Here is a 27,803-nt window from a genome sequence, read left to right on the forward strand (position 1 = left end):
AAACTGAGGCACATAGAGGTCAACTACGTTGTCCAGGGTCACACACCTAGTAAGCATCCAGATGCCCCAAATTTATGAAGATCGTCTACTCTGATGTGAACAGTGATACTTGGGCTGAGGATAAAAAATTCACAGATCATTTATGTAATCAAGCTATGTAGAATACTCAAATAACACCTTTTTCTTTTAGGTGTGAGGAGGAATTTATTTTTTAAATTAATTTCATTTATTTATTTACTAATTTATTTCATTTTATTACTCATCACTACAAAGGAAATATTTTTACTTAGATTTGAAACTGCAATTTAACTGATGTCTGGAATTTTCAATGTGCAAACTCTATTCACCAGTACGGATCACTAAATTATCTGTAATTTATAGCTCTAGAGCATCCATAAGGTCAAAGATTGAAAGCTGGAAGGAGGTTTAGAGGTCATTTTACAGACTAAAAAAAGTGGGGGCCTAGAGATTAAGTGACCTCGTCCTACTATTATCAGTGATGAGTGGCAAATGACAAAAGGACTTAGGCCCTCAGATTTTAAACCCGGCACCTTTTCCACTCCAAACAGGAATTTAAAGTAACAAAGGGGGCATTTACTAAGTTAAAGAAACCCGATTGGTTAATCTTCCACTGATCTCTTAAAGGCCCAGATGTCTTAGTCTTTCTAGGACTTAATCTTTAGGAATTCTTTCTTTTTCATTCAACTGAAACCCTCCTTCTACATCTCACTTCTAGAACTGAATCAGCAGAGCTAATCTTACCTGGGCTGGATGTTGGAATAAGGGCGAAGGTTGAAGAAAGTATCTCAGGCAACTAGGGAGAGTGAGTGGGTAGTTCTGGGCCCAGAGTCAGGAAGATGTAATTCATCTTCATGAGTTCAAATCTGACCTCAGACACTTAGCAGCTGTGTGACTCAGGATAAGTCACTTCACTCTGCTTACCTCAGTTTCCTCATCTGTAAAATGAGTTGGAGAAGGAAATGGCAAAGTACCCCCAGTTAACTGTGCCATGAAAACCCCAAATGGGGTCATGAAGAGTTAGACACAGCTAGAAACAATTACACAACAAACATCCCTATCTCAGCACTTCAAAAACCTGATACTCCACTCTTAGCTGCAGGCACCGGAATCCCCAATTTAAGGCAGGAACTTCATTCTCATCCTGACCAGCTTCTGCTCCAATCTCCAGAAATAAGTCTTCCCCCTGGGTTTCAGGACCATGTAATGACTTCCCCTGCTCTCTGACTCAGTAGCTATGGGCCTTACATAATTCACTTCCAAAACAATAATCAACTATGTTATTGGCAGCTATATACAGGTTGATTTTAAAGCTCATCAGGAACTACGACATTTTCTCTTTAATGTGAAACTAGAAAGCCACGAACTCATAGTGAAACTTCAGAGTTAAACTATAAAGATCCAGAAATAAGATACACACAACTAATATTTGTTCAGTTATACTTAGCCAGGGATTTAATACTGGTGGAAAGGTCAGAGGATAATAGGAGAATTGATTTAGAACTGGAAGGATATGAGAGGTAATCTAGCCCAAATCTCTTCTTTTATAGTTGAGGAAATTAAGAGCCAAAGAATTAAGTGATTTTCCTGTGGTCATGCTGGTAGGAAGGGCAAAGCCAGAATTTGAACTCATATCTCTGGCTTCAAGTCCAGCACTATGGGCACCTTCTGATAAATGGGAAACTAGAATTCTTCATTTTGCAGTGAAATCAGAGGATCAGAGATCAGGAGCTGGAAGAGACCTTCTAAGTTACAGAATGTCAGTTAGAAGAAATTTCAGCAGCCACCTCTTTCAACCTTCCTCTTAAAGACCTCTAGAGATAAGGAGGCCACTGACTGCCATCCCACTTTTGGACAACTCATTCTGAGGAAGTTTTTCCTTAAATTAAGCCAAAATCTCCTCTCCACAGAAACTCGGTCAGTCCCCTGGGGCCAATGAAAACAAATCTAATCCCATTTCCTCAAGATAACCCTTTAAAAAGCTGGATCTGACTATCATATCTTATCTTCTCTAGGCCAGAAAGCTTCTGAACCAGGAAAGTAAAACAGTTACTAAAGTTATCTAGTACTCCCCAAAACATACTCTTTGATCTAATGACACTGACCTGGCTATTCCACAAACAAGACACTCCATCTCAGTTCTGGGCATTCTCTCTGGCTGTCCCCCAGGTCTAGAATGCCATCACTCCTCTTCCCCGACTACTGACCTTCCTAGCTTCCTTTCAATCCCGACTAAAATCTCACCCTCAACAGGAAGCCTTCCCCTCTCTATTCCAATGCTTTTCCTCTTTTAGTTATCCCTGATTTATTCTATTTGTAAGATTTATCCTATATTATATCCTAATGTATATCATACACATACTATATCCTATATAACAGAGATTATCTCATACAATATATTTATTTGCCTGCTGTTCCCCCCTTTAGACTGTAAAGTTCTTAAGGGATGTATTTTGCCTCTTTTTGTACCCCCTTCACTTAGCACAATGCCTGACACATCATCATCATTGTGATTATTCAGTTTTTTCAGTCTTGTCTTCATGACTTTTCTTGGCAAAGAGACTAGAGTGATTGTCATCCTCTTCTCCAACTTATTTTACAGATGAGGAAACTGAGAAAAATAGGTTAAATGACTTGTCTAGAGTCACACAGCCACTAAAGGTCTGAGATCAAGTTTATTGACTTTTATGAGAGATGATGTGACTTGTCCCAGATTATAGAATAGTAGAACCAAGATTGTAACATAGCCCACAATTTTCCAACCCTGTTCACCATGCAATAACAACAACAATAATATCTAACATTTATACATGTCTAAAGTACTTTACAAATATTATCTCTTTTGAGCCTCACACTAACCCAAGCACATAGGTGCTCTTATTATACCCATTTTCCAGATGAGGAACCTGAGCCAAATAGAAACTAAATAATTTGCCCAGAGTCATACACCTAGTGTCTGAGGCCAGACATTTTTTCCTGAGTTCAAATCCAATGTTTTTCCCACTTCACTGCCCTTGTGAGTACTATCATTCCCATTTCCACAATCCAGGAACCAAAGACTTGGGAGTAACAGAAATAGCAGAAGCAACTTCATTTCTTGGACTTAAAAAATACTCGTATTGCCATGCTGAAAAAAATCACACCCGTGCCCTCAGCAATTATCTGAGTTAATACTCCTAGCAGTGGACTGCAAATTTAAGTTGCACTTAGGGAAAAAACCATTTTAGGGGGAATGATAATGCTCTGAAATCCTGTTGCCTTCGGGGCCCACTCAGTTACCAGGCATCCTGAAAAGTTTACCAGCCTTCTTTTTCCCCCAGAGTTCAAACCTGCCCTTAAAATTTTTTTTAACTCTTCCATTTATATTCTTAAGTTTCCACAGAATAGCAGGTTCAAAGAGAACTGAATCAATGTGTGACATTTATCTTTAGAGCAAATGGACATAATCTTCCCAACCCCATCAACTTTTAGAGGAACAGGCTGGCGGACACCAAGAACACAGGATCACATTAAAGTAACCTCTCCTACAAGGGGCACAGAGCTCTCGGTGGAGGAGAGAGGGACAGCTGCAAAGCTGCAGAGGCTTCAAGCAAAATTAAACATACAATGACCTGGCAAAATGAATCATGTCCCAGAGTCCATATGGACTAAAAATCATTTTCTTTTCTTTTTCCTGCTCTGAACCTCCCTTGACCTCCAAAAGGTAAAAAGGTCATGGAGCTGCTTCTGTCTAAATGACCAAGCCCAAGGTCAGCTCATTCCCAGCATGTCCCACACTGGCTGTAACTCTTTCAGGCTTCCTTTACATGTTTTCGGCAACATTTAAATAAATACCTCAAAAATTCTAATCCTACGTGTCATTATTTTGGTTCGTTGCTTCTCTCTGGGGTTTTTATTTTTTGGTTGCCTTTTTTTTAAAGGAAGATGTGGGAGACAAACTGATTTCCCACTGCCGGCTGCCATCATTATCTTGAACAATCTGGAAAGGCAGGGCCAAGTTTGTAAACAAGGAAGCGGGCATGATTGGGGCCAAAGAAAGGTAGCATAACACAGGGGAAGAATCCTGAACTTGGAGCCCATACAGCCCAGGGTTCAAATTTCACCCCTGACATTTAATGGTGCTGTAACTAACTACAGGTAGCTGTTTGAACCGTGAGCAAATCACGTGACTACGCCAAGTTTCAGCTCTCCCATGGAATATCGAGATAATTAAACTGGTGCTAAATCCCTCAGGGGACTGTGAGGTTCAAATGAAAGAAGGCATATAAAGATCTTTGTAAACTTAAAATATTATATTTAATATTATTACTATTTCCAGAGAGTCTAACCCATGAAGCAATGGGAGGCTTATTATAACAACAATAATAGTTGCAGTTAAATTTATATGATGCTTTAAGGTTTATAAAATGTTTTAGAAATATAATAAAAATAGCTAACATTTTTGTAGTGCTTACCATATGCCAGGCACTGTGCTAAGTGCTTTACAATTCTTATCTCATATGATCCTAGGAGGTAGGTCCTAATTATTATCCCTATTTTACAGATGAAGAAATTGAGGCAGATAGAGATTAAGTGATTTGTCCAGGAGCATACAACAAGATAAATGTTTGAGGCTGGTTTCAAACTCTAGTTTTGGAATTAAGAAATTTGGCATTTAAATTCTGAATCTGATATTGAGATATATATATATTAGCTCTTGTAACTAAAGGCAAGTCACTGAGCCTCTGGGTGTTTCAAAAAGCTAATATTAGTGCTGTTTCTTGATCTGCATCTGCGTTCTGAGAAGTTTTCACATTCAGGATTCCCTATATGGATAACATCAGAAGCCTTCCAACTCCTCCCCACCCCCACTCCACCAAGTTGATTTAAAAAAAAAACTATAAAGTTGAATCAGACCTATACCTAAGGCTTTCCCACAGATTGTACTTCATTTGAGAATGAGTCAGTGCCTGAACAAAATGGAGAAAGGGAGAATGAGAGCAGATTCCCCCACCCCCTTCTCTGATCTGCTTATGCTTGGTCAATGATGGTGACATTTCTGTCACTATCATCTTATAATTTTGTATTATGAAGATGAAAAACAAAAATTAAATGTGTTTTTGTTTACAGCTTGACCAACTAAAAGCTCACCAAGTGGGGAAAAATGGAGATGGGGGAAGCTTGGTTTTCCAGAAAATAGCCTAAACATGCTTTGTTGTCATTCTGGGTAAATGACTAGATATATCATCAGATGGCTAGAAATCACTAAATAAACTGAAGAACTTTCCATTCAGACTATGTCTGTAAAGGCAAGGCAAAAAAGAAAACAGGAATTTATTGTCAAGGGTAATAGGTCATCAAGTTGCCAATGTTTTCTCTCTAGGAATCTTTCCCTCTAAGTTTCCCTATAAAGACTTTCCCTCAGGTCCCTTATACGGGACCAAGACAAAAAGTGACAGATCCTGGGCAAAATAGGAAAAATGTCTTCCCACATTTAGTGGTGAAGGTCCAAGATACCAATCCTGATGGATTATTGCTATCTGTTTAGGTGCCACCTAACCTAAGAGATCTAAGTTCCCTCATCAGATGGGACAAAGATGGCTTAAAAAGGTTCCTGCCTCCTCTGAATCCTGGTTCTGTGATCTCTCCAAGTCCATATTTTAATAACTTTTCTAATACAAGTCTTTAATAAAAAATTGCTTTAGTATGGAAAAGTTGAAAAAATTAGACATTTATAAGAAAAACGAGCTCTTTGGATGCTGTGGAGATTGAGCCTGAAAGCCTCCTTCTCTACATTTTCAACTGGAGAATTCTTTTTCCTTAATAATATTGAATCAAATGTTTTATTAATACTTTAACACTGAACGTCAATACAGCCAACTAAATTTGGTTAGTAAGTATATTCATCTAATGTATTTCATCTCAAAGCATAAAAATGATAACAATTTTTCAGTCACCTCTTCTAAAAATTGGAGAACTCTCTTGACTTTTTTCCTTTTTGGCCAGAGGAGGGGAAAATATTGGATTCAATTTTTTAAAACAGATTTTCTATGAATCTTTCATGTTAAAGTTTGCTCACCAGCCTGCTGGACTGCTGGAATAACCAATGTATATATAAATGAAAGGACACACCCTTTGGCTATGTCGATTGAGAGAGAGAGAGAGAGAAGAGGGAAGGAGGGAAGAAGGGAGGGAGGGAGGGAGAGAGAGAGAGAGAGAGAAAGAGAGAGAGAGAGAGAGAGAGAGAGAGAGAGGAGAAGAAGAAGAAGGTAGGAGACAGACAGAAAGAGGAGGAAGAAGAAGAGGAAGAGAAAGAGAGAAGGAGGAGGAGGAAGAAGAAGAGAAAGAAAGAAGAGGAGAAAGAGAAGTAGGAGAATTTGGGAAGGGGAGAGAGAGGAAGGGGAGAGAGACACAGAGAGAGAGAAAAAAGGAGAAAAAAGGAGGAGGAGAAAGGGAGGGAGAGAGAAAAAGAGAGAGTGAGAAGGAGGAGGAGGAGGAAGAGAGAGAAAGAGAGAGACAGAAACAGAGACACAGAGAGATAGAGAAGAGAGAGACAGAGAGACAGAGAGACATAGAGACAGAAAGAGAAAGAGAGAGAGAGAGAGACAGAAAGAGAGAAAAGAAAGCAGCCTGCACTATAAGAGCTAACTTGTGACACCTTGGTCATCTTAAGGTAAAGTAATTCACTTGAGTAGTACCATGAAAAACTGCTATTTAACAATTTCTGTTTATTCTGAGGCAGCTCAGTGGTACAGTGCCTGGAGTCAGGAAGAACTAAGTTCAAATGCAGCTTCAGATACTTGTGGCCATGAGCAAATCACTTGACCTCTGTTTACCTCAATTTCCTCATCTGCAAAATGAGGGTAAAAGAGCACCTATCTCCTAGGGGTTGTGGGGATCAAATGAGATAATAATAGTAAAGCACTTAGCCCAGTGCTTGGCAAATTGTTGTCATTCAGTCATTAGTCATATGTAACTCTTCATGATCCTATGGACCATACTGTCCATGGGGTTTTCCTGGCAAAGACACTGGAGTGGGTTGGCCATTTCCTTCTCTAGGGCATTAAGGCAAAGAGGCTTACACAGCTAATAAATGTGAGAGCCACATATGAATTCAGGTCTCCCTGCGCCAGCGAGCTGCCTCTTACCTGGCTCATAGTAGGGCTATATAAATACAGCTGTTATTATTCTCTCTGTAGCATCTTATGTCATTCAAGGTTTTTTGGTAAATCTTCAGCTAAATGGAATCTATTATGATCAAAATGCAGCTTCTTTGTCCAAGTCTTGTAGAAATGAATTTTCACATAAATCCAATTGTCCAATGTATTCAGAAAATAGATAGCAAGGGTACCTTGTGCCTCTGACAGTGACCATGGGCAAGACACCTACCTCTCTATAGAATGCTCACTATTCTTAGCTCTATGAGCCTCAGTGTTCATTATCTGTAATAATTCGTGTAATATCCCCTCAGAGGCTGGTAGTGAGGCCCAAATGAGAATGGAGAATGTTTTTCAATATTTGAAGCATGAGTTGGTATCAGATACTGGTAGAAGTAAAAGGAGAAACTGCAGTGGCAAGCATATATGTGAACTGTGCCTTGCTAGCCTCATCTTTCCTAAAAACTTTTGGTCCAACCATTGATTATTCAGAGGATGTATCCAGTATGTAAGACTTCTTACCTATCAGCTGGGTGAAGAAGATATGAATTCAAATCCTACCTCTGATACTAGCTGTGTGATCCTGAGTAAATCATTTAAACCTCTATTTATCTCAGTGTCTTCATGTGCATACTGGGAATAATAACATCAACCTCCTTCCCAGGGTTTTTCTGAGACTTAAATGTGATAATATTTGTCAAGTATTTTGCAAACTTTGAGGACCATGTAAATGCTAGGTTATTTAGCATCCAAATCTACCACTTTTCTTTCTGGCTTGCCGGAATTTTTGTATTTCCTCCCAAAAGATCATAGATTTAGAATCGGAAGGAACCTTAGAGGCCATTGAGTCCAATCACCCAATTTTAAAACTGAGGCTCAGAAGTGGTAATTTGCCCACAGTATCAGAAGGAACACATGGGAGGGAGATGATTCACACTCAAATCCTGTGACTCCAAGATCAGGGCTCTTTCCACTATACCAACACCTTCTTTTGTCATACAGCAAATAAGAAAAGGAAAAAAAATAAAATAAAAGCAACTCCATTCATCTCAGATATGACTACCTGAGCATTAAACAAATATGATTTTGGACTGCTTCCTTAAGAAAAATTTTTAAAAAGAGCGGGGAGCAGGTAGTTGGTACAGTGGATAGAGCACCAGTCAGGAGGACCTAAGTTCAAATCAGGCCTCAAACACTTAGCACTTCCTACCTGTGTGACCCTGGGCAAGTCACTTATCCCCAATTGCCTCAGCAAAAAAAAAACAAAAACAAAAACAAAATTCTGTAAAGAGCATCTGATATTAATGAGGTACAACTCTAGGACAAATAATGATAAATAATTTTGAAGATAATTACCAACCAGCTTATAATCAAATAGTAGTTTAAATAAAAATTATGATAAGCATAATGGTTATAACATAATTTTGAAGATAAATTTTTTGATAAATAATTTTGAAGATAATTACCAACCAGCTTATAATCAAATCATTTAAATAAAAATGATAATAAACATAATGGATATAGTAGCATTGGTTGGAAAGAGTTAATTAGTCACTGTTTTAAATAATCCATATGAATGATTCCTCTAAATTGCCAAAAGGAAGCTTGCCACACAAAGATGTCTTTTGCAATGATAAAAATATCTTTATGTCCCACTTCCTTTTCCCAAGGTTTTGTTCTCTAGAAAAGCTATGTTGGCCTGGTCTAGAAAGTCATTCATTTAAGGGAGAAACTTAGTCACTGGTGTGACCTCCGGGTAGCCATATCATCTCTCTTCTGGTTTTGTTTATAAGTGCATGAATTGTATACTCAGGTTTCCAGGGGAGTATGTATGGAGCTCAAGTGGTTTTTTTTTTTTTTTTTTGGGGGGGGGATATTCCTACTATTTGGGTCACATCTTCACTGATTTTATACATTTACTATTTGGGGACCTCAACTTCCAGGGACTTCATGGGTTCCAGTTTCTTACCTCTACTTTGACATATTAACTGGGACTAAGGAATATGGCTGAGTTCTTCCACACTCTGGGAGACAAATGACCATTTAATAAATGCATGATGACAGTGACAGTGATATTTCCTTTCGAAGGGTCCCATAACCCTTGATATAATCACCTTCCCACCACTACCTACCACAACCTTCCCAATCAAGGTTTTCCCAGGGAATAGTGGGTAATTTCAAGATTTATAGTTGGAGGTCACCAGGATCAACCTCATTTGGAAATTTTAGAAGAAGTTTAAGGAATTGTCCAGAATTCTTTCTGAGATTGAATTCAAAACCAAGTTCTTCCTAACTTCCGCATTAGTATTTCCATTTATTAAAATGGGAGCTAGTTGCGAGTAGGGCCCGTCTTGCTTTCCCTTTTTTATATTCCCTGACCTTAGCATAGTGATTTTAACACAGTGCTGAATAAATAGTTGTTGTTGTTGTTGTTGTTTAATTCATTCCTTAAAGCTGGGTCTTGATTTAGGCAGAAAAGAGGGAGGAGAGGAGTTCCAGAGGGAAAAATAATGTCCAGGACTAACTGGATACTCTTTATCTAAAAACCTCAGTCCTCTTGCTGTCTCTCCCAACACACTAAACTTTCACATAGATACACAACAAAGCCGTCTATAAACACTAGATTCTCCACATTGCACTGATCTGCTACCAGGGTTTTAACTATGCAAATGGTCAACAAATTCATTCAACTTACAGGTTATCACACTAAAAGGAGTGCAAAGAGGCCTTTGGGCTCTCAGTTTTTAGATACCGACAGCCTCAGACAGTTCTCTCAGTAGGGCTCCTGCCAGCCAGTGACTCTATTTCATGGGGTAGGTGGAGGTAGGAAGCCCTACCTCAATTTCCTGCCTCTGTGACTTTGTGGCACACAAGGACTTTGTAAGAAAGCCCAATTTAGGGATCACTCCTACAGGCTGTTCTCTGTATGTACTATCATTCCTTGTTCAAAGTCCAAGCACAGCTAATTTTTGATCCCCAAGTGCATTACTTCTATTACTTCCTCTCTCTACTCAACTTACCCAAACCACCTGAAAATGAGCCAACATCTTTTTCTTGACTTTTGTTTTGTCACTTGACTCTGATAAGTCTGGAGGAGATAGTAAGGCTGAAGATTATTGTCTCACTTAAATCCAATTCACATGCAAGTGTCTCCTGAAGTCATGAGTCCTCTATGATGAGCAACAACAGTAACAAGAATAACATCCTTTTCCAATTTGGCAGAATATTCTTGATAAAAACTTAAAAAAAAAACACTTAAATTCAATATATACTTCCATGGAAACCCGAGCATACAATTCATGCCATTTCTAAACAAAACCAGAAGAGAAATGATATGGCCACCCTGAGGTCACCAGTGACTAAGCTTTCCCTTGAATGAATGATTGTCTAGACCAATCCAACACAGCCTTTCCAGAGAAGAAAACCTGGGTTGTGAATTTTCCATATGGAACTCCTTTTCGGAAAGCTAGCTGGGTTGGCTTTGAAATCAGGAAGTCATGGCTTCAGGCCCTGTCTCTGGCACAGACAAGGTATGTGACCACGGGCAAATCACTTAACCTCCTAATGTCCCAGGTAGCTTTCTATAAATATAATTACAGATAAGTTACAGAAGGGGATCATCAACATTAGTAAAAGGAGTTTTTATACTGGGATGTTCTGTCCTATTGATACATCACAAGTCTGGAGAAAGAAACAGATAGAGACAGAGACAAAGACAGAAGAGAAACAGAGAGAAAAAGAAACAGGACAGAAACAGATTCAGAAAAAGAGAGACAGAAAGGGAAACAGAAGAGAGAGAGAGAGTGAAAGAGAGAGAGAGACAGAGAGAGAGAGAGACAGAGACAGAGAGAGAGAGACAGAGAGAGAGAGAGAGAGAGAGACAGAGAGACAGAGACAGAGACAGAGAGAGAGAGACAGAGAGACAGAGAGAAGAGAGAGAGAGAGAGAGACAGAGACAGAGACAGAGAGAGAGAGACAGAGAGACAGAGACAGAGAGAGAGAGACAGAGAGACAGAGAGACAGAGAGAGAGAGAGAGATAGAGACAGAGACAGAGAGAGAGAAGAGAGAGAGAAAAAGAGACAGAGAAAGAGGAAAGAGAGAAAAAGAGAGACACAGAGAGAGAGAGACAGAGAGAGAGAGAGAGAGAGAAAAAGAGACAGAGAGAGAGAGAGAGGAAAGAGAGACAGAGAGAGAGAGAGAGGGTGGGGGGGAGAGGGGAGAGAAAGTATTAACTAATGAAGGAAAATATCTAAAATCAGTTTCTTTTTTCTTAAGGAATTATGTAGGAATCAAGAGCAATAGATTCCCATTCTGTAATGTAACAAAAAGTGGAAACATAATAGTATATACTGTGACAAATTAGGCCAGAGCAAGCAGCTGATTATACAAAAGTCCATTTGTGATGAAGGCAGCAGGATGCAGAGTTCTCCCTTGTCCAATATTTCAAAAGCACTGGGTTTCACATGTTCAGCGATGCCATGCGCTCCCTGACAGTAATCCTTTGATCTTCCCCATTAAATATATTTTGTATGGACCTAGCCTGAACTTGGTAAGGGAAAAAAATTTCATTTGTTTGAAAGGGGAGGAGGGCTGTATTATACTCCTCAAGGATGTTTCATTACCTATCAAATGGGAAGGCTTTGTCTGACATATACACAAAAAGCCACTATACTGTTTAAGTGTTTTGTTTTTCTTTTTCTTTTCTTTCTTTGTTTCTTTCTTTTTCTTTCTTTTTTTTTTTTTCTTTTTGCCCCTACCCCAGATTGGAAGGGAAACAAAATCAATAAGACCTTAGGGAAACTGATAAGCAAACCCAGATGCCTTGAGGAGGATGGCTAAAATCAAAGACTCCTTACCTGGATTGGTGGGTTTCGAAACCCTTCCCTTGGGTACGGGGAGCAACAATAACTCCAAGGATTGGGGTGAGGTTCCCTTTTCTTGTTTTTTCTCCAAAGGCTGAGGTGGCGAAGGATCTTCAGGCACCAGTGAAGACTTCTCGGCCAGAAGACTCCCAGCAGCTCTTGCAGCGACCTCTTTCAGAAGGGCTGCCGAGGAGGTCATAGAAGCCAGAGAGAGAAAAGAGCTGGCAGGGGGAGGGGGCTCCTGTCCGGGGGTCAAGCTTCTCTCACTCACTTTCTTGGATAAAGCTGCCAAAGTGGAACTGGCGGACTGGGAGCTGAACGGTGAGGGGAAGGATTCAAACCGCATAGTCTCCTCAGTCCGCGTGAGAGATTTGTCCTGGAGTACAGCATTGGCTGCCGCTTTCAACTTGAGGATGGCGGAATCAGGTGACAAGCCGCAGGTGGTGGTTGAGTTTGGCAGCCATTTGCCTTGATTCCATATAAAGCGGTTACCAGCAATGTATTGGTCATTCTGTTCTTGCTTCTCGGCCAGCTTCCTGGCAAGAACACTTAGCTGTTGGGCATGATGAGATGGTGGAGAAAAGGACAGATTGGAGCCAAGGTTGACTGGAGATTCCACCCGGCCATTGGCGGTGACTGTGGCATCTAGCTTAAGGGAGCCAGCCTCCAATAGTCTCCTCAGATTGCTGCTCAAGGGCTTGTTTGAACCAGGGGGGTCCTCATCACATAAAGAAGACACTCCAGGAGAAAGGTGACCTTGACACTGTAATGGGTCTCGGAGGACCTCACTTTCCAGAGCTATCAGCTCCAAGGTATTGCTACTGGGGGTTGCACTTCCCAAGGAAGTATCCGGGGAAGTCGACTGCTCTTGGATTCTGTCCTCGAGGGACAGTTTATAATTCTCCTGGACTTCTCCATAGGATGCTTCTGATGGGGTCTCCGAAGAGTTTCCAAACCAATGTTCTTCCTCACTAAGTTCTCCTTCTGCGTCTTCCTGTCTACTACCATCTGGAGGAATGAAGAATACCAAGTTTACTTCTAATGAGCAATGCATGTCTAAAGGCAATTAAAATGAATTGTTATTATGCATCGTGGTCTTCCCTTCCACCCAAGAACCAACTGTGATGTGGGAAATCATTTTAATTTGGAGATAAATCTTTCCTCCCTTTTTAAAAGTTTTTTTTTTATTTTCAAAATTTATGCATAGATATTTTTCAATATTCACCCATGCAAAACCCTGTGTTTCAAATGTTTTCTCCAGAAGGTCAAAATCTTAACAAGATGATTGTAACATAAGTGAGTCCAATTTAACAGATATTTATTGAGTACCTACTAATGTCAGACACTGTTCTAAGTGTTAGGTGACTGGAGTGGCATAAAAAACTGCTGACTATCCTCTCACTCCATTCACAATCTGTTTGACTCGACAGAACAAGGCTTCCATATCTGTACCACTATATATTTTCTTCTCCCCTTAGAATATAAGCTGTTTCAAGGAAGACTTTTGGATCTCCAATGCCTAGCATAGTGCCTATCACATATTTAATTCATAAAAGCTCTTCCTTCCTTCCTCTTTTCTTCCCTCCCTCTCTCCTTTTCTACCTTCCTTCTCTCCTTTCCTTCCCTTCCTTCCTTCCTTCCCTCTCTCTTTCCTTCCTTCCTTCCTTCCTTCCTCCCTCTCTCCTTCCTTCCTTCCTTCCTTCCTTCCTTCCTTCTTCCTTCCTTCCTTCCTTCCTTCCTTCTTTCCTTCCTTCTTTCTTTCCTTCTTTCCTTCCATTTCTTCCTTCCTCCCTCTCTCCTTCCTTCCCTCCTTTCCTTCTTGTCATCCATAACCATGAAACCACTTCCACATCGGGAAGATATAACATATATCCTAAGTAATTTCAAGTAGCAAAGAATGCTAAGGAGCAGTGAGGATGAGGAAGGGGGAGGAAGGAGATCAGGAAAGAATTCATGTACAAGGTAGCACCTAAGCTGAGGCTTAAGTGGGACCAGGTTTTCTGCAAGGTGGAGCTGAAGAAGGTATGTATTCCAGGAGGTAGCCTCTGCAGACAAGCATATCAAGTTCAGGGGATCACTAGTAGGCCACTTTAGCTGGAATATATAGTGCTGAAAAGGAAGAAATAGGAAATAAAGATGAAAAGGGAGGCAGCTAACTCCATCACATGCATTTATTCCAAGGAAGTCCAAGCCAGAAAAACCCTGCATACACCAAAATATTAACAACAATTGTTGTAATAGCCAGAAGCAAAAGACTGAATAAATTGTGATATATGAATATAATTGGTTATGATTGCACCATGAGAAATTATGTATGTGAAGAATTCACCAAAACTTGCAAAGGGCTTTATGAACTGATGCAGAGTAAAGAAGGCAGAACCATAATATTACAGGTAACCACTAGGACAATAGGAATAAAAATAGCAGAAAAGCAGTTGAACTAAAGTTAAAGACAATGACCATTTTTGACTTGGAACAATTTATCACTTTGGGTGGAGAAATGAAGAGCTACAGATGCCAAATTCTATATATGTGGCTCCCATATTAGTAAATTTTGCTTAAGATCTTTTCTTCGTGACATATAACAAGGATTATATAAAGGAAAAGGAGGGGAAATTCTGGGACCTTTTAATAAATAAAAGGTTTTTTTTTTTTTTAATGACAATGCCTAAAGCCAGAGGGTTGTTAATTTCTTTACATAAATTATATTGTTCTCTATTTTTTGTCTTTTTTTTTTTGTTCGCCACTTTAAAAAGAGAAATGGGCCCCAATTTGTGGAAGGTTTCAGTGAGACTGAAGACTATTTTCTCTCAGAGACAATAATAAGCCACTCAAGATTTCTAAATAGTGGAAGTGTTCAGAGCTGATTCTTAGGAATAGCAAGCGTTCAGTAATATAGAATAGACAAAGTTTAAAGCATTCTAATATCCCACTATAATTTTCAATCTGCCTTAATGTCATTTTAGAATAAATTTAAAATTGAAAGTAGATTGATTTAAGAGAAGGGAGAAACTAGTAAAGAAATAACTGGATGATAATGGAGTTATTACATGGAAAGAGCTTTTGGTAAAACCTGATATGTTATATGAACATGAGCTATGAAGTTGGTAAAGACGTGTTTTACACGAGCCTACTTAATGTGCAAGAGGATGGGGAGGGAGGAAGGGGAAGAATCTGAAACTCAAAGTTTTAGAAACAAATGTTAAAAAATTATTTTACATGTAACTGGGGGGAAATAAAATATTAAATTAGAAGTTGGCAACGATGAAGACCATTTGCCTAAAAGAAGAATGATGTTTTTAGTTTCATTTCAATATTAAAGAGGCAACACATAGTGGGAATTGCACTGACAGAAGACCTAGTTTCAAGTCCCAGTTCAGTTACTTAGTGACCTTACATGGCCTCAGACAAGTCAGAGGATCAGCGATTGAGAGCTGGGAAGAACATCAGAGATCATCTAGTTCATCCCCCTCATCTCACAGAGGAAGAACCTGAGACAAGCCTTAAAAAGGTCGAGTCATTTGGCCAAGTCACATTGTCAATGAACTTCAGCTGCTTATGTGTGGAATGAGGATGTCCCCTTCCCCTCCCCCACACCAGATCTGTCTCATGCTTCCCAATGTTGCTGTAAGGACAAGACAGAACATAGATCAAAGTTCTCTGAAAATTGCACAATGCTATACAAATGTAAAGAAGTTGTATCATTATAATTATTCAGGGAATCACATAAAGACAGAGCTGAAAGGGTCCTTAGAAACCAAACATTAGCCCTGGAAGGAACCTTAGAATACAGAATATTAGAGCTGGAAGACAAATCTTAAAACATAAAATGTAAATGTATAGAATTCCAGGCCTGGATCTCACTTTGGCACCTAGATTTCAGAACTAAAAGGGAAGAGGGAGAGGGAAAACAAGCTATAAATTGCTTCAAATTCTTCATGTTGATTTTCTTATGGTCCCCCAAAGTGACAGTTAATAGATCTGTGGCAAATCACTTGACCTTCTGTGCCTCAGTCTCCTCATCTGTAAAAATGAGGGTTTATAACCTCTATAATCCTTTCCAGTCCTAAATCTATAAGTGCTTGTCTATTCATGGCACAAAACTTCTCTTCAGTTATTTTCATATCCACCCAATCCTCCATTGGGCCATATTTGCTGTATAACATGATGTTTCTTTTTCGAATAGCTAGGATTAGTAACGCTTGAGCTAAAAACTAATGCATTGATCTCCCATGCTATTTAGAGAAGAAATGCCACATGTGACAAATTCTTCCACTAGGCTAAAGTTCTGTGATTATTCCCTGAGATCCTTTATTAAGTTATAAAGAAAATGTAAAATATCTAATGCAGTTGGGGGAGGGGGAGCCAAATAGAATGAAATTTCCTGTTTTTTTTGTTTTTTTTTTAAGCCTGGGCTCTGATGATTCACCACAAATCTCCATTTTTTTTTACTTGATTTCAACATATTTACTGCTTTTTTGAAATCTGTGGCTACTCTGTTCATCTCTACAATGCTTTCTCTGAAAGAGTGCTTCTTGCTGAAGAGCGGAGTCAAGAAGAGTTTTTAAAAACCAACCAGAGGCTAGTTTTATATTACTTAAAAGACACCTTTCTTAATTTTGGATGGGATCTCTCAACATTCCATGGAAGCACAGAATGTTAGAACTGGAAGGAACTTAGAGAGAATCTAGTCTAGGCCTGGAAAAGTTGTGACAGGGCTAGAAGTAAAAAGAGCTCCCCTCTCCTGACTCTTGATGTTGCATGTTTTCTCACAGTTCTAAATGCCTCATATGTATCAAGTGGACACAAGATTGCTACTATTGACCATTTGGTCTCCTAGACTTCCTCTCTCAACTTTTGGGAGAATCATAGAAAGTGATTCAATAAATAGGTAGAGAAAAAAGACAACATGACTGCACTTGAGAGAAATGCTTAGGTGCTTCTCAAGGAGTACTGTTTGGGGCAGCTAGATGATAAAATGAATATAGCACTAGAAGGCCGGAGTTCGAATCCAACTTCAGACACTTATTATTTCCTAGCTGTGTGATCCCTGGGCAAGTCACTTAACCCCAATTGCATAAGCAAAAAAAGAAGAAGAAGAAATACTGGTTGTCTCAAATAGAAAATATTATCAAACATAATAGTATTGAGAGAACACGCCATTTGCACTGAGTCTTTTCCCTAGGCCTAATAGTTTTCAATTAAATAAATGTTCACTATCAAGATTAAGATAAAAATAGAAGACTAATACCTGAATGGGCAAAATATCAATTTACAACTCACACCTAACTATATTGAGCTGCTTTTGGAGCCAATATTCATTGATACAGAGTTTCCATGGAAGCACAGAATGTTAGAACTGGAAGGAACTTAGAGAATATCTAGTCCAGGCCTGGAAAAAGTTGTGACAGGGCTAGAAGTAAAAAGAGCTCCTCTCTCCTGACTCTTGATGTTGCACGTTTTCTCACAGTTCTAAACGCCTCATAAGTATCAAGTGGATACAAGATTGCTACTATTGACCATTTGGTCTCCTAGACTTCCTTCTTCCCAAATCATCAGCCAGTCTGGGAACTACACCAGATAAGCAGTCTGTAGTCTTTTAATTTTAAAGGCAGTTGGGGAACATAGCTACACTTGCCTCCTTTATTTCACTTTTCTCTTCATTATCACTATTTATTGAAAAGTAAATATTAGGGACAGCTAGGGACACAGTTGGATAGAGCACCAGTCTTCTGAAGTCAGGAGGATTTGAGTTCAAATCTGGTCTCAGACACTTAACACTTCCTAGCTGTGTGGCAAGTTACTTAACCCCAATTGCCTCAGCAAAAAAAAAAAAAAAAAAAGTAAGAGTAGATTTCTCCTCAAGCATTCAGAGACAAAGGAGATACAGAGCTCTACCTCTAAGTATGATGGAGTAGCAAATTAGCACATTCCATTTAATTTTTAAAAGTTGGAAAGCAGATGCATATAACAAGAAGAGTAAAAAAATCATTGGGAAATCTGACAGAGCAAAGAATTTGAACCACAAAAAACATTTTTAAGGAGTAACTTTAGTAACTAGATAGCTCAGTGGATAGAACACTGGCCTTGGAGGCAAGAGGACCTGCGTTCAAATGCAACCTAAAACACTTAACACTTCCTAGCTGTGTGACTCTGGTCAAGTCATTTAATCCCAATTGCCTCAAAAAAAAAAAAAAAAAAAAAAAAGAGAGAGAGAGAGAGAGAGAATAAATTTAGTAGCACAGTATATTTCACCTGAAATATCTAGCTAATCACCATTTCTATTTCCCAATTCAGTGCAGACATCACCTCAGGGAGAGGTAGAGGGGACTTTCTTACCATCATATGAACATAGATGTGGCCTAGAGGTCATCTAATCTAACCTGCAAGAGAACTTGTGCAAGGTCATACTAATAGTAACCAGTGGACTTGGACACGCCCTCAAGAGGGTTGATTACAAGGAAAATCAAATGCATAAAGAACATTTTTTTTTACTCATAATGCTCTATTAATAGCCTTTCCAAAGATGCTTGCTACTGAAATTGAGGTTATTCAAGTGATAAACCACAAAATAATTTTAATGCATGGCCTAGAAAGAACAAGTACAGAAACCTGAGAAGAAACAGATCAGAAATTATTTTGGTATCACCTGGGATCAAATGTAAGGTGACCAGAAGCTTTCAGAAGCACCATGACAAGGCAGTAGTGATACTCAGAGGTAAGAGAGTGGGGGGATCATGAAAATGCCAACTGTCCTTTTGTTTCATAAAGCTGAGCAAAGAAGGGTTTTTCCCCCTGGAAATATGATGATGATTATTTGCCTGCTGTGTTCATCTTTATTTTTACCTGAAGTCTCACCAAAGAGGTGGGTCTCTAAAGACTGAGGTACATTTGCAGACTTATCTCTAAGTTTATGCTGCAGCTGGAATGGTCCTCTCTTCCCAGGACTCCAACATAGCCAGCACCTTTCACTTACACCGAATTCACTTTTGAAATACTTTTTAAAAAGAAAAAAAAAATATCACTCTCTCATCAGGAATCTCAAAGCAAAGCATTCCTGCAGTCCAGAAGATTAATTTGCTTGACACCACAAACTTTAGAACAAACAAGGTTTGACATTTGACTCTCTTTCAAAATCTGAAATGCCCATGGGCAGCAAGACACCTCCATTTTCCTGTCTGTCAACCAGTAAGGAATCATCACACTTTATCATACAACACAGCAGATAAAACAGTCCAGGAAATGCTTCACATGGCAGGACGACCCCGGGCTTCATGGCTTTCTTAACTAAAGCTTCCCGAGGAAACCTGTAAATAGCCAATGTAAATAATTTCCTTGCAAATGCATTATTTTTAAACTCCAGGAGAAAAAATAATAAGAGAAAAAAAGAGATGATTTCCATTGCTAATTTTACAACCCGAATGTGTCTTTGACTGTCAGACTCTTGTGAATCCCTGTCAATTTCCTACCACAGTATGGTAGAAAAATCAGGAGCCAAAAGAATTGAGCATGGAAGCAGTGCAATTACAGAATGTGGGGGGGAAATGCTGGGTAAATGTTGTTTCAATGTAGCTGATATTTCTCCTTTGGGGAAAAAACAACAACTAAAAAGTCCACTACCTAACACATTTATTTATAATTCAGTTCTCAAAGTAGTAACTCAGTAACTTGAGATTGACAACTCTTGCTACATTCTCAGAAGAGAAAGCCTATTGCTTTTTCATGTTGCAACTTCCTTTATGGTTGACAGCTTCAATCAACTAGAGGACAGCTTTAAGTTTCAGGAGACTCACATTCAATTCAGAACATTCAAGTCCAGAAGAAAGAGGAACTCATGGATTTCCATGACAAATTAGAAGGGAAAACCAATAGAGCTAGATAGTAGCCATGTACATTTTATCCCTACCCCAATCTATAAATTGCTCCAGCAGTTGAGCTATATTCATCTCAAAAAACAGTTTTTGAAGAGAGAACATGTCCTCAGAGAGTAGATAATAACTATCATTGGTATCATAACTATAAATACAATAGCATTTATATAATGCTTTAAAATTTACAAAATAGTTTACAAATATGATTTCATTTTGTTCTCACAACAACCTGGGGAAGTGCTACCATTATCTCTATTTTATAGTTTAAGAAACTGAGGCTGAGATTATATGAAGTTGCTTGTGGTCACACCACAATGTGTCTGAGTGTCTGAGCCTGAAATTTGAACTCGTGTCTTTCTGCCTCTAGATCCAAAGCTCCATCGGCCAGGCCACTTAACTGCTTAGTGGGTTGCCAAACAGGTAGTTACATGGGTTATATAAAACAGACTAAGGAACCATTCTATAATATTCTGTTGTTTGATCTCCAACTTTGTCATTTTCATCTGACACCTTTTAATTGAATTATTAATTCACCTTCTAATACCTACCACCAGAATACTCACTATATTGGCTTTCCCACCTAACAAGCAGAGGACTAATATGAGCCAATATTCTGATATCAACCTATTGTGATCGAGCCAGTTCTCTTGCCAATTATCTTAACGATGCACATGCTGAAAACAGCTTAAGACAGAGTTTTTTTTTTTAAAAACTAGAAATAATTTTAAAAATATTTATATTGACAGAAAAACAAATTAGCTCTATCTCCCCAAGAAAAGAAAGGGGAAAAGAAAAGTTAGTAAAGCTTATTCAACTAGTTTAAACTTAATTAAGTTAGTAAAGCAATAATTTCATTTCTACGTGGTAAGCTCTTTGAGGATATCAATATATTACATGGGTAACATAACTTAGGGTAATACATCATGTAATATTAATCTGGTCAATGCCTAGTGTTGCTTTGCATAGTGACTCAATAAAAACCCAATGAATAAAATTAATGGAAAGTTTTTTTTTGAAATTACTTTAATTACTTAATTTAGTGATTTCCAATAAGTGAGATAAATGATATCTATTGCAAGGGGACCATGAATTCATAAACATCTTACCCAGTGCTTAATTGACAAAAAACAGTTAACTAAAATTTAACCAGTACTTTGATGTTTGCAAAGCTCATTGGGTATATTATCTCACTTGAACCCTAAGTTCAAATAATGATTTTACAGTATTATTGTTTTTATGTGGGTTAGATTGTAATATTCTTGATTCCCATTTCACAGGTATTATTATTTCCACTTAAGAGATGAGGAAATGAGAGGTTCAGTTGTTCATCATCACACAGCTAAGAAATGTCAAAATTATGATTAGAATCTTCCTGACTCTTGGTCTACCATTCTAACCCAATTTGACATCAAAAGAACAGATCGGGTTAATGCAACTTTCATATGGTAGTTCTTTAAAGGGAATCTTGACAACAAATGGTCTCATCTGACTTCTGGCTACATAGCTGCTCTAGGTATCCAAAATGATCTAATAAAGCTGTGAATTTCAAGTATCTTAGCCTTTTCCCTATGACATATACTTGTGAAAAGAGATTTTCTGAACTTGTTATATTGAAATATCCAAACAATCTGAAGGTGGAACTGAAGCAAAGATTGACAGTTTTTTTGATTGAACCAGACTTCTAATCTCTAAAAAAGTAGCACAACAGCCCCAGCAGGCTCATTAAGTAATTCCATATAATAAATAAGCAAACATACCTTCTGTCAACTGAATAAATAATGTAGCAGAGACAGCTTTGAATTAATATTTTCAAATATATGTAGTTGTTACAGTGAATAATAAAACATACTATCATAAGATCATCTATCTATAAGCTGGAAAACGAAAAGTGAATGTGCATTTATTAAGCACCTACTATTTGCTGGCAACTGTACTAAATACTTTATATATATATTTTCTAATTTGATCCTGAAAACAACCACATAAGATGGGTGTTTTTATGCCCATTATACAGTGAGAAAACTGAGATAGAGATGAAGTGTCATGTCTTAGATCATGCATCTAATAAATGTTTTAGGCCCAGCAATCTATGCATTGTTCCATATATTCCACAGATCAGGAAACTGAAGTGCCGTGATGGGATGTCATGCAATCAATAAATGTGGGAGACAGGAACTGCATACAAGTTCCTTAACTTCTTTCCATTGTATGATGGAAATTCATAGCAGCCTTTTGGATATTATGTAATTTCTCAATCAATAGATGCTATTATCATGTTCTGAAGTTTTTTGAATCAGAGAAAGGTTCTTTATTCTAGAAATAGTCAAAAATAACCGGTTTAATTTGCCATCTTATTACTTAAATTTTAAAAAACCTCAATTTTTTTCTAATTCCTTGGTTTTAAACTAAAAAAAAATATTTTTGCAATCATATTTGAAATCTCAAAGTTAAAACCAAAATAAATTTAATTAAAAGAGAAAAACGGTAAACTACATTAGATGCAAACCATATTAATCAATATTGTTTTAGATCATTTAAAATAACTAGATAGAAAAAGTTGGAATATTGCTATGGTGGAGGAAATGATGAATTGATGGATGGATGGATCTAGAAAAAGTATGGAAAGACTTGGACTTACTATGAAGGATAATGTTATCCACCTTCAGAGAAACAGAAGATAAATAAGCATACTATGGTCTTCCATAGATGTACATGACTATATATGTGTGTATGTTTATAATTACAGATATTGATGCATATATGTATGTGTATATGTGTGTAAATGTAAACACACATGCATACACATATATAATCCATATTTAATTGTAGCCTTCTTGAGGAGAGAGGAATGGAAGAAAGAGAATAAAGTAAAAAAGTGTACAACAGAAAACAAAAGAAAACCTATAAGAAAGCAAAGCAAAGATGGACAGCTCTGAACACAATGTGTAGTGTTTATTATATAGGCTTTCTTGAAATGGAAATTTATTGCTTTATATTTTGAATCCTCTCACGTTCTGCTGTGCATATGGCAATTTTTTTATTTTACTGTTTTGTAGTTAACTTTAAATATATTCTAAAACCCAAATCAAGCTTTTCTCTGTACTCTCTTCACTGTCAAGTTAAAGACCCACCTGCAAACTGGCCCATTTTTAACACACGGCCTTCATTAACGCATCCTCCAAGGCAGCACCAGCTTGTTGAAACCAACAAGCTTTTCTTTTCATGCTCTTTGGGTTCTAGCCACCATCTCAGGTATGCAAGTACTTGCGTTACAATCTGCTCCACAGTTCAGAGCAACAGTCTTAGGTGGCATGCTGAGGCTAGAGATTACTGAAACATCCATGCCCCTAGATGCACCCAGTTGCAGCCAAGGCTGCCAGGGAAGACAATAAAAACCGCTAGTTACTTAAAACTGCCAGGGTCGTCAAGACAACTAAATTTCTGTCACCTATCCAGATGGGGAAAAGGTGCCATCAGGGCACCGAGGCTAGATAAAAGGAAGCCAGTCGAAGGCAAAAGAACTATTGGGCTTAGAGGAGAAAAAAGGATGACCTAAAACAGGGTGAGCCTGCCTTCACCTTGACCTGTTATACACCAGTGTTTGTATGTGAAGATTTTTAAAACCTCTGATTAGAATAAAAATAACAATAAAATTTATGAGCAGCTGGGTAGTGCAGTAGATAGAGCACTGGCTCTGGAGTCAGACCTCCAATGGAGCCTCAAATACCTGATACTTACTCACTGTGAGACCCTAGGAAAGTCATTTAACCTCAATTACATGGCCAAAAGCACAAATCAAACCTGGGGCAATTAGATGGTGCCGTAGATAGAACACCCAAAGTTGGAAGGATGTGATCTTAGACACTTAACATTTACTATTGGTGTGAGCATAGACAAGTCACTTAACCCCAATTAACTTGCCAAAGAAAACCCCAACAACAAACAAACCCCCAAAACAAAACAAATTAAAAAACTCCACCTTAATACAAGTTGTGTTCTTCATAATTATGCACTGAAACTGTTGGCTATTTTCATCATCATCATCATCATAATTGTCAAATTTATACAGAGCTTTAGGGTTTGCAAAGCACTTTACATGTATTGTCTTTTTAAATCCTAACAACCCTAAGAGATAAGTGTTATCACTATTCTCATTTTCCAGGTAAGGAAACTAAGAACTAAGAACCATAGAGATAAAGTGATTTGCCCAGTTAGTAAGTATCTAGGCCAGGTTTCAACTTCAAGTCTTCCTGATTCCATTATTTCACATGAGGACTGGACAAAGGCAATGGAAGAAATTAAACCGAGAGAGAAGATCTTGGGAGGAAAGGCGGAGAGGAAATGGAGGGGCTATCAGAGGGAGAGTATTGTCTTTAGGTATTGAGAAAACAATTAGGCTTGTTCTGCTTCTCTCAAAAGGAAGAAATACAAATGATGGATGAACATTGCAGAGACAGATTATGACTTAAGGTAAAAAAATTTTCTAACAATTTAAGGTACAATGGGCTGCCTAGGAAAGCAACAGAATCACCCTCTCCCAGGGTTTTAAAGCAAAGACTGAATAGATATTTGTCAGGATGTCGTAAAGAGGATTCTTGTTCGGGTCTGTCTGGGTTGGACTTGATGAGGTTCCTTCAGACTTAGAGAATCTTTGTGATTCCAGGAGGGTGACAGTGAGACCGAATGAACTGAGGTTGTCCAGGCTGGAGCAGTACTAAAGGATGATCTTCAAAAAAGTATAAAGCTCACAGTGCCTTTCTCCAAAATATTCAACATATTCCACGTGAGATAAGCCCAATACCTTCCTAAAAGCAGAAAAAGGCATCATTCCTATAGTCCCTACCCCCAGAGAGGAAAATTGAGGCACAAAGGGATTTGCTAAGGTCATTCAAAGAATCTTCAGATCTTAAAAGATAATTCAAATGCCTCAGTACACTGGTGCTTCATTGACCCAGCATCTGTGGGGAATGAGGTGCTCCAGATAAGTGGATATTCCAGGTAACAAAAGCCTACCCTTTTAACCTGCAAAACTTTTTTAAACCTCTGTTGATGGGAATTTTTCTAAAACGTATTACTGGCCTCCCTTCCTTCTCCTTTTTTTTCATGACATTCATAATCTTGATCTTTACTATACAATTTAGCTCTTGATTACATACTGTCGTGTATTTTTCTCTATTTGTGTCTTATGTACAAGTCACATCTCCCCAGCAACACTGTGTATTTAATAAAATCACCGAATATTAAACCTGAAATCTGAGTGCATCTACTCCATTACCCATCTTTTTTACAGATGAAAAAAATTGAGTCCCAGAGACATTGCTACCATCCAAGATCAAGTAACTCAGCTTAGCTTGTGAACCAGGGCTTTTGACTAACAGTCCAAAATGCTCCTGTGCAATCCTGCTCTTTCAAATTCCTTAGCTGCAAAAAACCATGTCTCCATAGGATGTTATGCATGAAACTGGTATTCAATAAATGTTAATTGATGGACTGTCACATGGTGAGATGAAAAAAGTCCTGAATTTGAACTTAGAAAACATGGTTTCATTCCAGGCTCTGTCATTTACTAACTCATACTGGTCTTTTAAAATAAAGTACAGTGAATATAATTAAACTTTGTTCTATGTATCTCAGGGTCATCATTAGGAACATAAATTATTGTGCTCTGATTTAACATAATGATGCCTTTCCTAGCTACTGAGATATGTAGGTCTATTTGCTATTATATTAAATGGCCTTAAACTGCTGTACTTTGAGTTTCTGTGACTGTTTTATATTGTTTTTCCATCTTCATCCTTGTAACTATGACTTCATCGCTATTAGTATATATGCCTTTGGCCACCCCATCACTACTTCTAATTTTCCGTGGGCCTGACAACCAGATAACCAACCACATCTGTTAGAATTTGGAGTAAGAAAAGTGTGCCAAGTAATAGGAGATAAGCTCTAAGCGAGCACTGAGGGGCTCTCCCATCAGAAAAGGAAGTTCTGGTGCATTAACTCTGGGGCTAACATTTAAGGAAGGTACCCAGGCTAGCCACTTCTTCATTGTGCAAATGACAGCACTCTTTTGGAATTTGTCATCATACACATCCATCTCTTTCCCCCATTTTTCTGCTGTCTATTCTTCTTCCCAGTAGATTGTAAACTCCAGGAGGGCAGGGAATATATATATAAATTTCCATCCTTTAGCACAGTGCTTGGATCATAGTAGACACCTAATAAGTATTTATTGACTGATTTTTTTTTTTTGGCTGCTGGGGCCTTGTTTTCATACTTCAGGTTCTTAAGTGAAATGAACTGTACTGTGTTTATTGGATGAACTAGAGTGGACTAGAGATCATACTGTCAATCAACACAATTCATTGGGTACAGAGAGAACTATACTCACACAGCACTGTCCTAGCTGCTAATGGGCTACAGTTCTTTTCTGTCTGAAGTCTTAGAACTTAGTTATTCCAGAGATTCATCTCTGTATTTTAAGCAAACCTCTAAGGCAATTTTTTTCTAAGAAAGATGTCAAATAAGGAAGACTTTCTAATGTTAAAATAATTATAAACACTCCAGAACGCCCCTCTTCTTCCTTTTGAAAAAAAAAATCAGCACTAAAATAAAATGTTCTGGTTAAGGGATCAACAATCTAAGCATCCCATTTGCCAATAGGCCAGTCTAGGACCCAAAGTAACACTGGTTAATCTACAGATTGATTTCTGCTCCTTCACCCATTCACTTGAAAGTACTGCCCTTCCATGTTGCATACAGCACATAGGATCTGTCCCCTTAAGCAATCAGAAGTAAATTTACCATGGCTACCACATCATTATCAGAAAAATTGTCTGCTAAGGTTGATAAATCGGTCGATTATCTGCTTCCTTGACTTTTATTTCTTCTTGTATAAATGTTTTCATCTCAACATCACCAATACCTGTTGCAGACTGTACTATTCATTCTCAAACAATTTAAATTTTCAGGAGATCCACAACAGATCCAAGCATAACTTTAAAAGAAATATCAAAATGACAACTATTTTAAAAAATCCAAGTCTACTTATCCAAGCTGTAGTCTAGGAAACAGTAAGGGGCCTCTAGCTTCTGGCTGAAGTGAAAGCCCCCACATACATACACTGACATCATGCACCATGTAATGAAACATGTTATAGTCAAAAATAAACTGCCTGCCAAAAAAAAAAAAAAGTACCACACACAGTAAGTCCTTTATTTACTAAAAATACATAAGGATGAGAAGAGGAAGTGGCCTTAGGGCAGCTGAGACTTAGCAAAAGAGCTTTTCTTGATTTTTGTTTAGGATTAAATGTTTAGGATTAAAATGAAATCTTAGCAGAAAGTACAGCTGGAATGGGCATCTTTTCTCCCTCACCAAGGACACTGATGATGTGTGCCTATTTGCTGGGTTCCTCAGGAAAAAATAGAACTGTCAGACTTTTCAGGATAAAGCAGCTTCATGTTTAACCCCCATTATCCATGATAATGAGGGATAGGCATCTCCCTGAAAAATGAAAAGTCAAAGACAATACAAAAAACTCCTAACTTACTCATATACCAAATCTTAGACCAAAGGGGCTAACAAGCAGTCAAATTAACTCGCTCAAGGAGCATCTCTTTTTATTTTTACGATGTTCACCTCCTGGTAAAAACACTAATGAGGAATAAAAGGCCTAAAGGCAGACTGCAGAATGAAGGTCCTGGGTAATTCACAGTGCCTCTCAAATTAGGAGCCTGACTGGTTTCCCACATTCTAGGGTCTTAGTAGGAAAATCCACTTCAAATAACCACAGAAGGAAGTTTTTTGAGATTTCCATCTAGAAGTTTGATGGGGTTGTCCTTCAAGAGTGAGCTCCAATGGCATAAGTGTTCCATTTCTTAAGAATAATGGAGCTGCCATATGATAATTCCAA

The 27,803-nt window shown here is 38.2% G+C and overlaps 1 protein-coding gene across 4 annotated transcripts in view; it reads right to left on the minus strand.

Moving 5' to 3' along the window:
• ZNF827 (zinc finger protein 827) overlaps window positions 1–27,803 on the minus strand; it is a 256,534-nt gene that overhangs the window by 210,929 nt on the left and 17,802 nt on the right. For all 4 annotated transcript variants that reach the window (XM_051965062.1, XM_051965066.1, XM_051965064.1 and 1 more), the window contains exon 3: window positions 12,012–13,025. In XM_051965062.1, the coding sequence (XP_051821022.1) occupies window positions 12,012–13,025 (1,014 nt within the window). The remainder of the gene's footprint in view (window positions 1–12,011; window positions 13,026–27,803) is intronic.

This window comes from Antechinus flavipes, chromosome 6 (assembly GCF_016432865.1).
Source record: "Antechinus flavipes isolate AdamAnt ecotype Samford, QLD, Australia chromosome 6, AdamAnt_v2, whole genome shotgun sequence".
NCBI classification, from domain to species: Eukaryota; Metazoa; Chordata; class Mammalia; order Dasyuromorphia; family Dasyuridae; genus Antechinus; species Antechinus flavipes.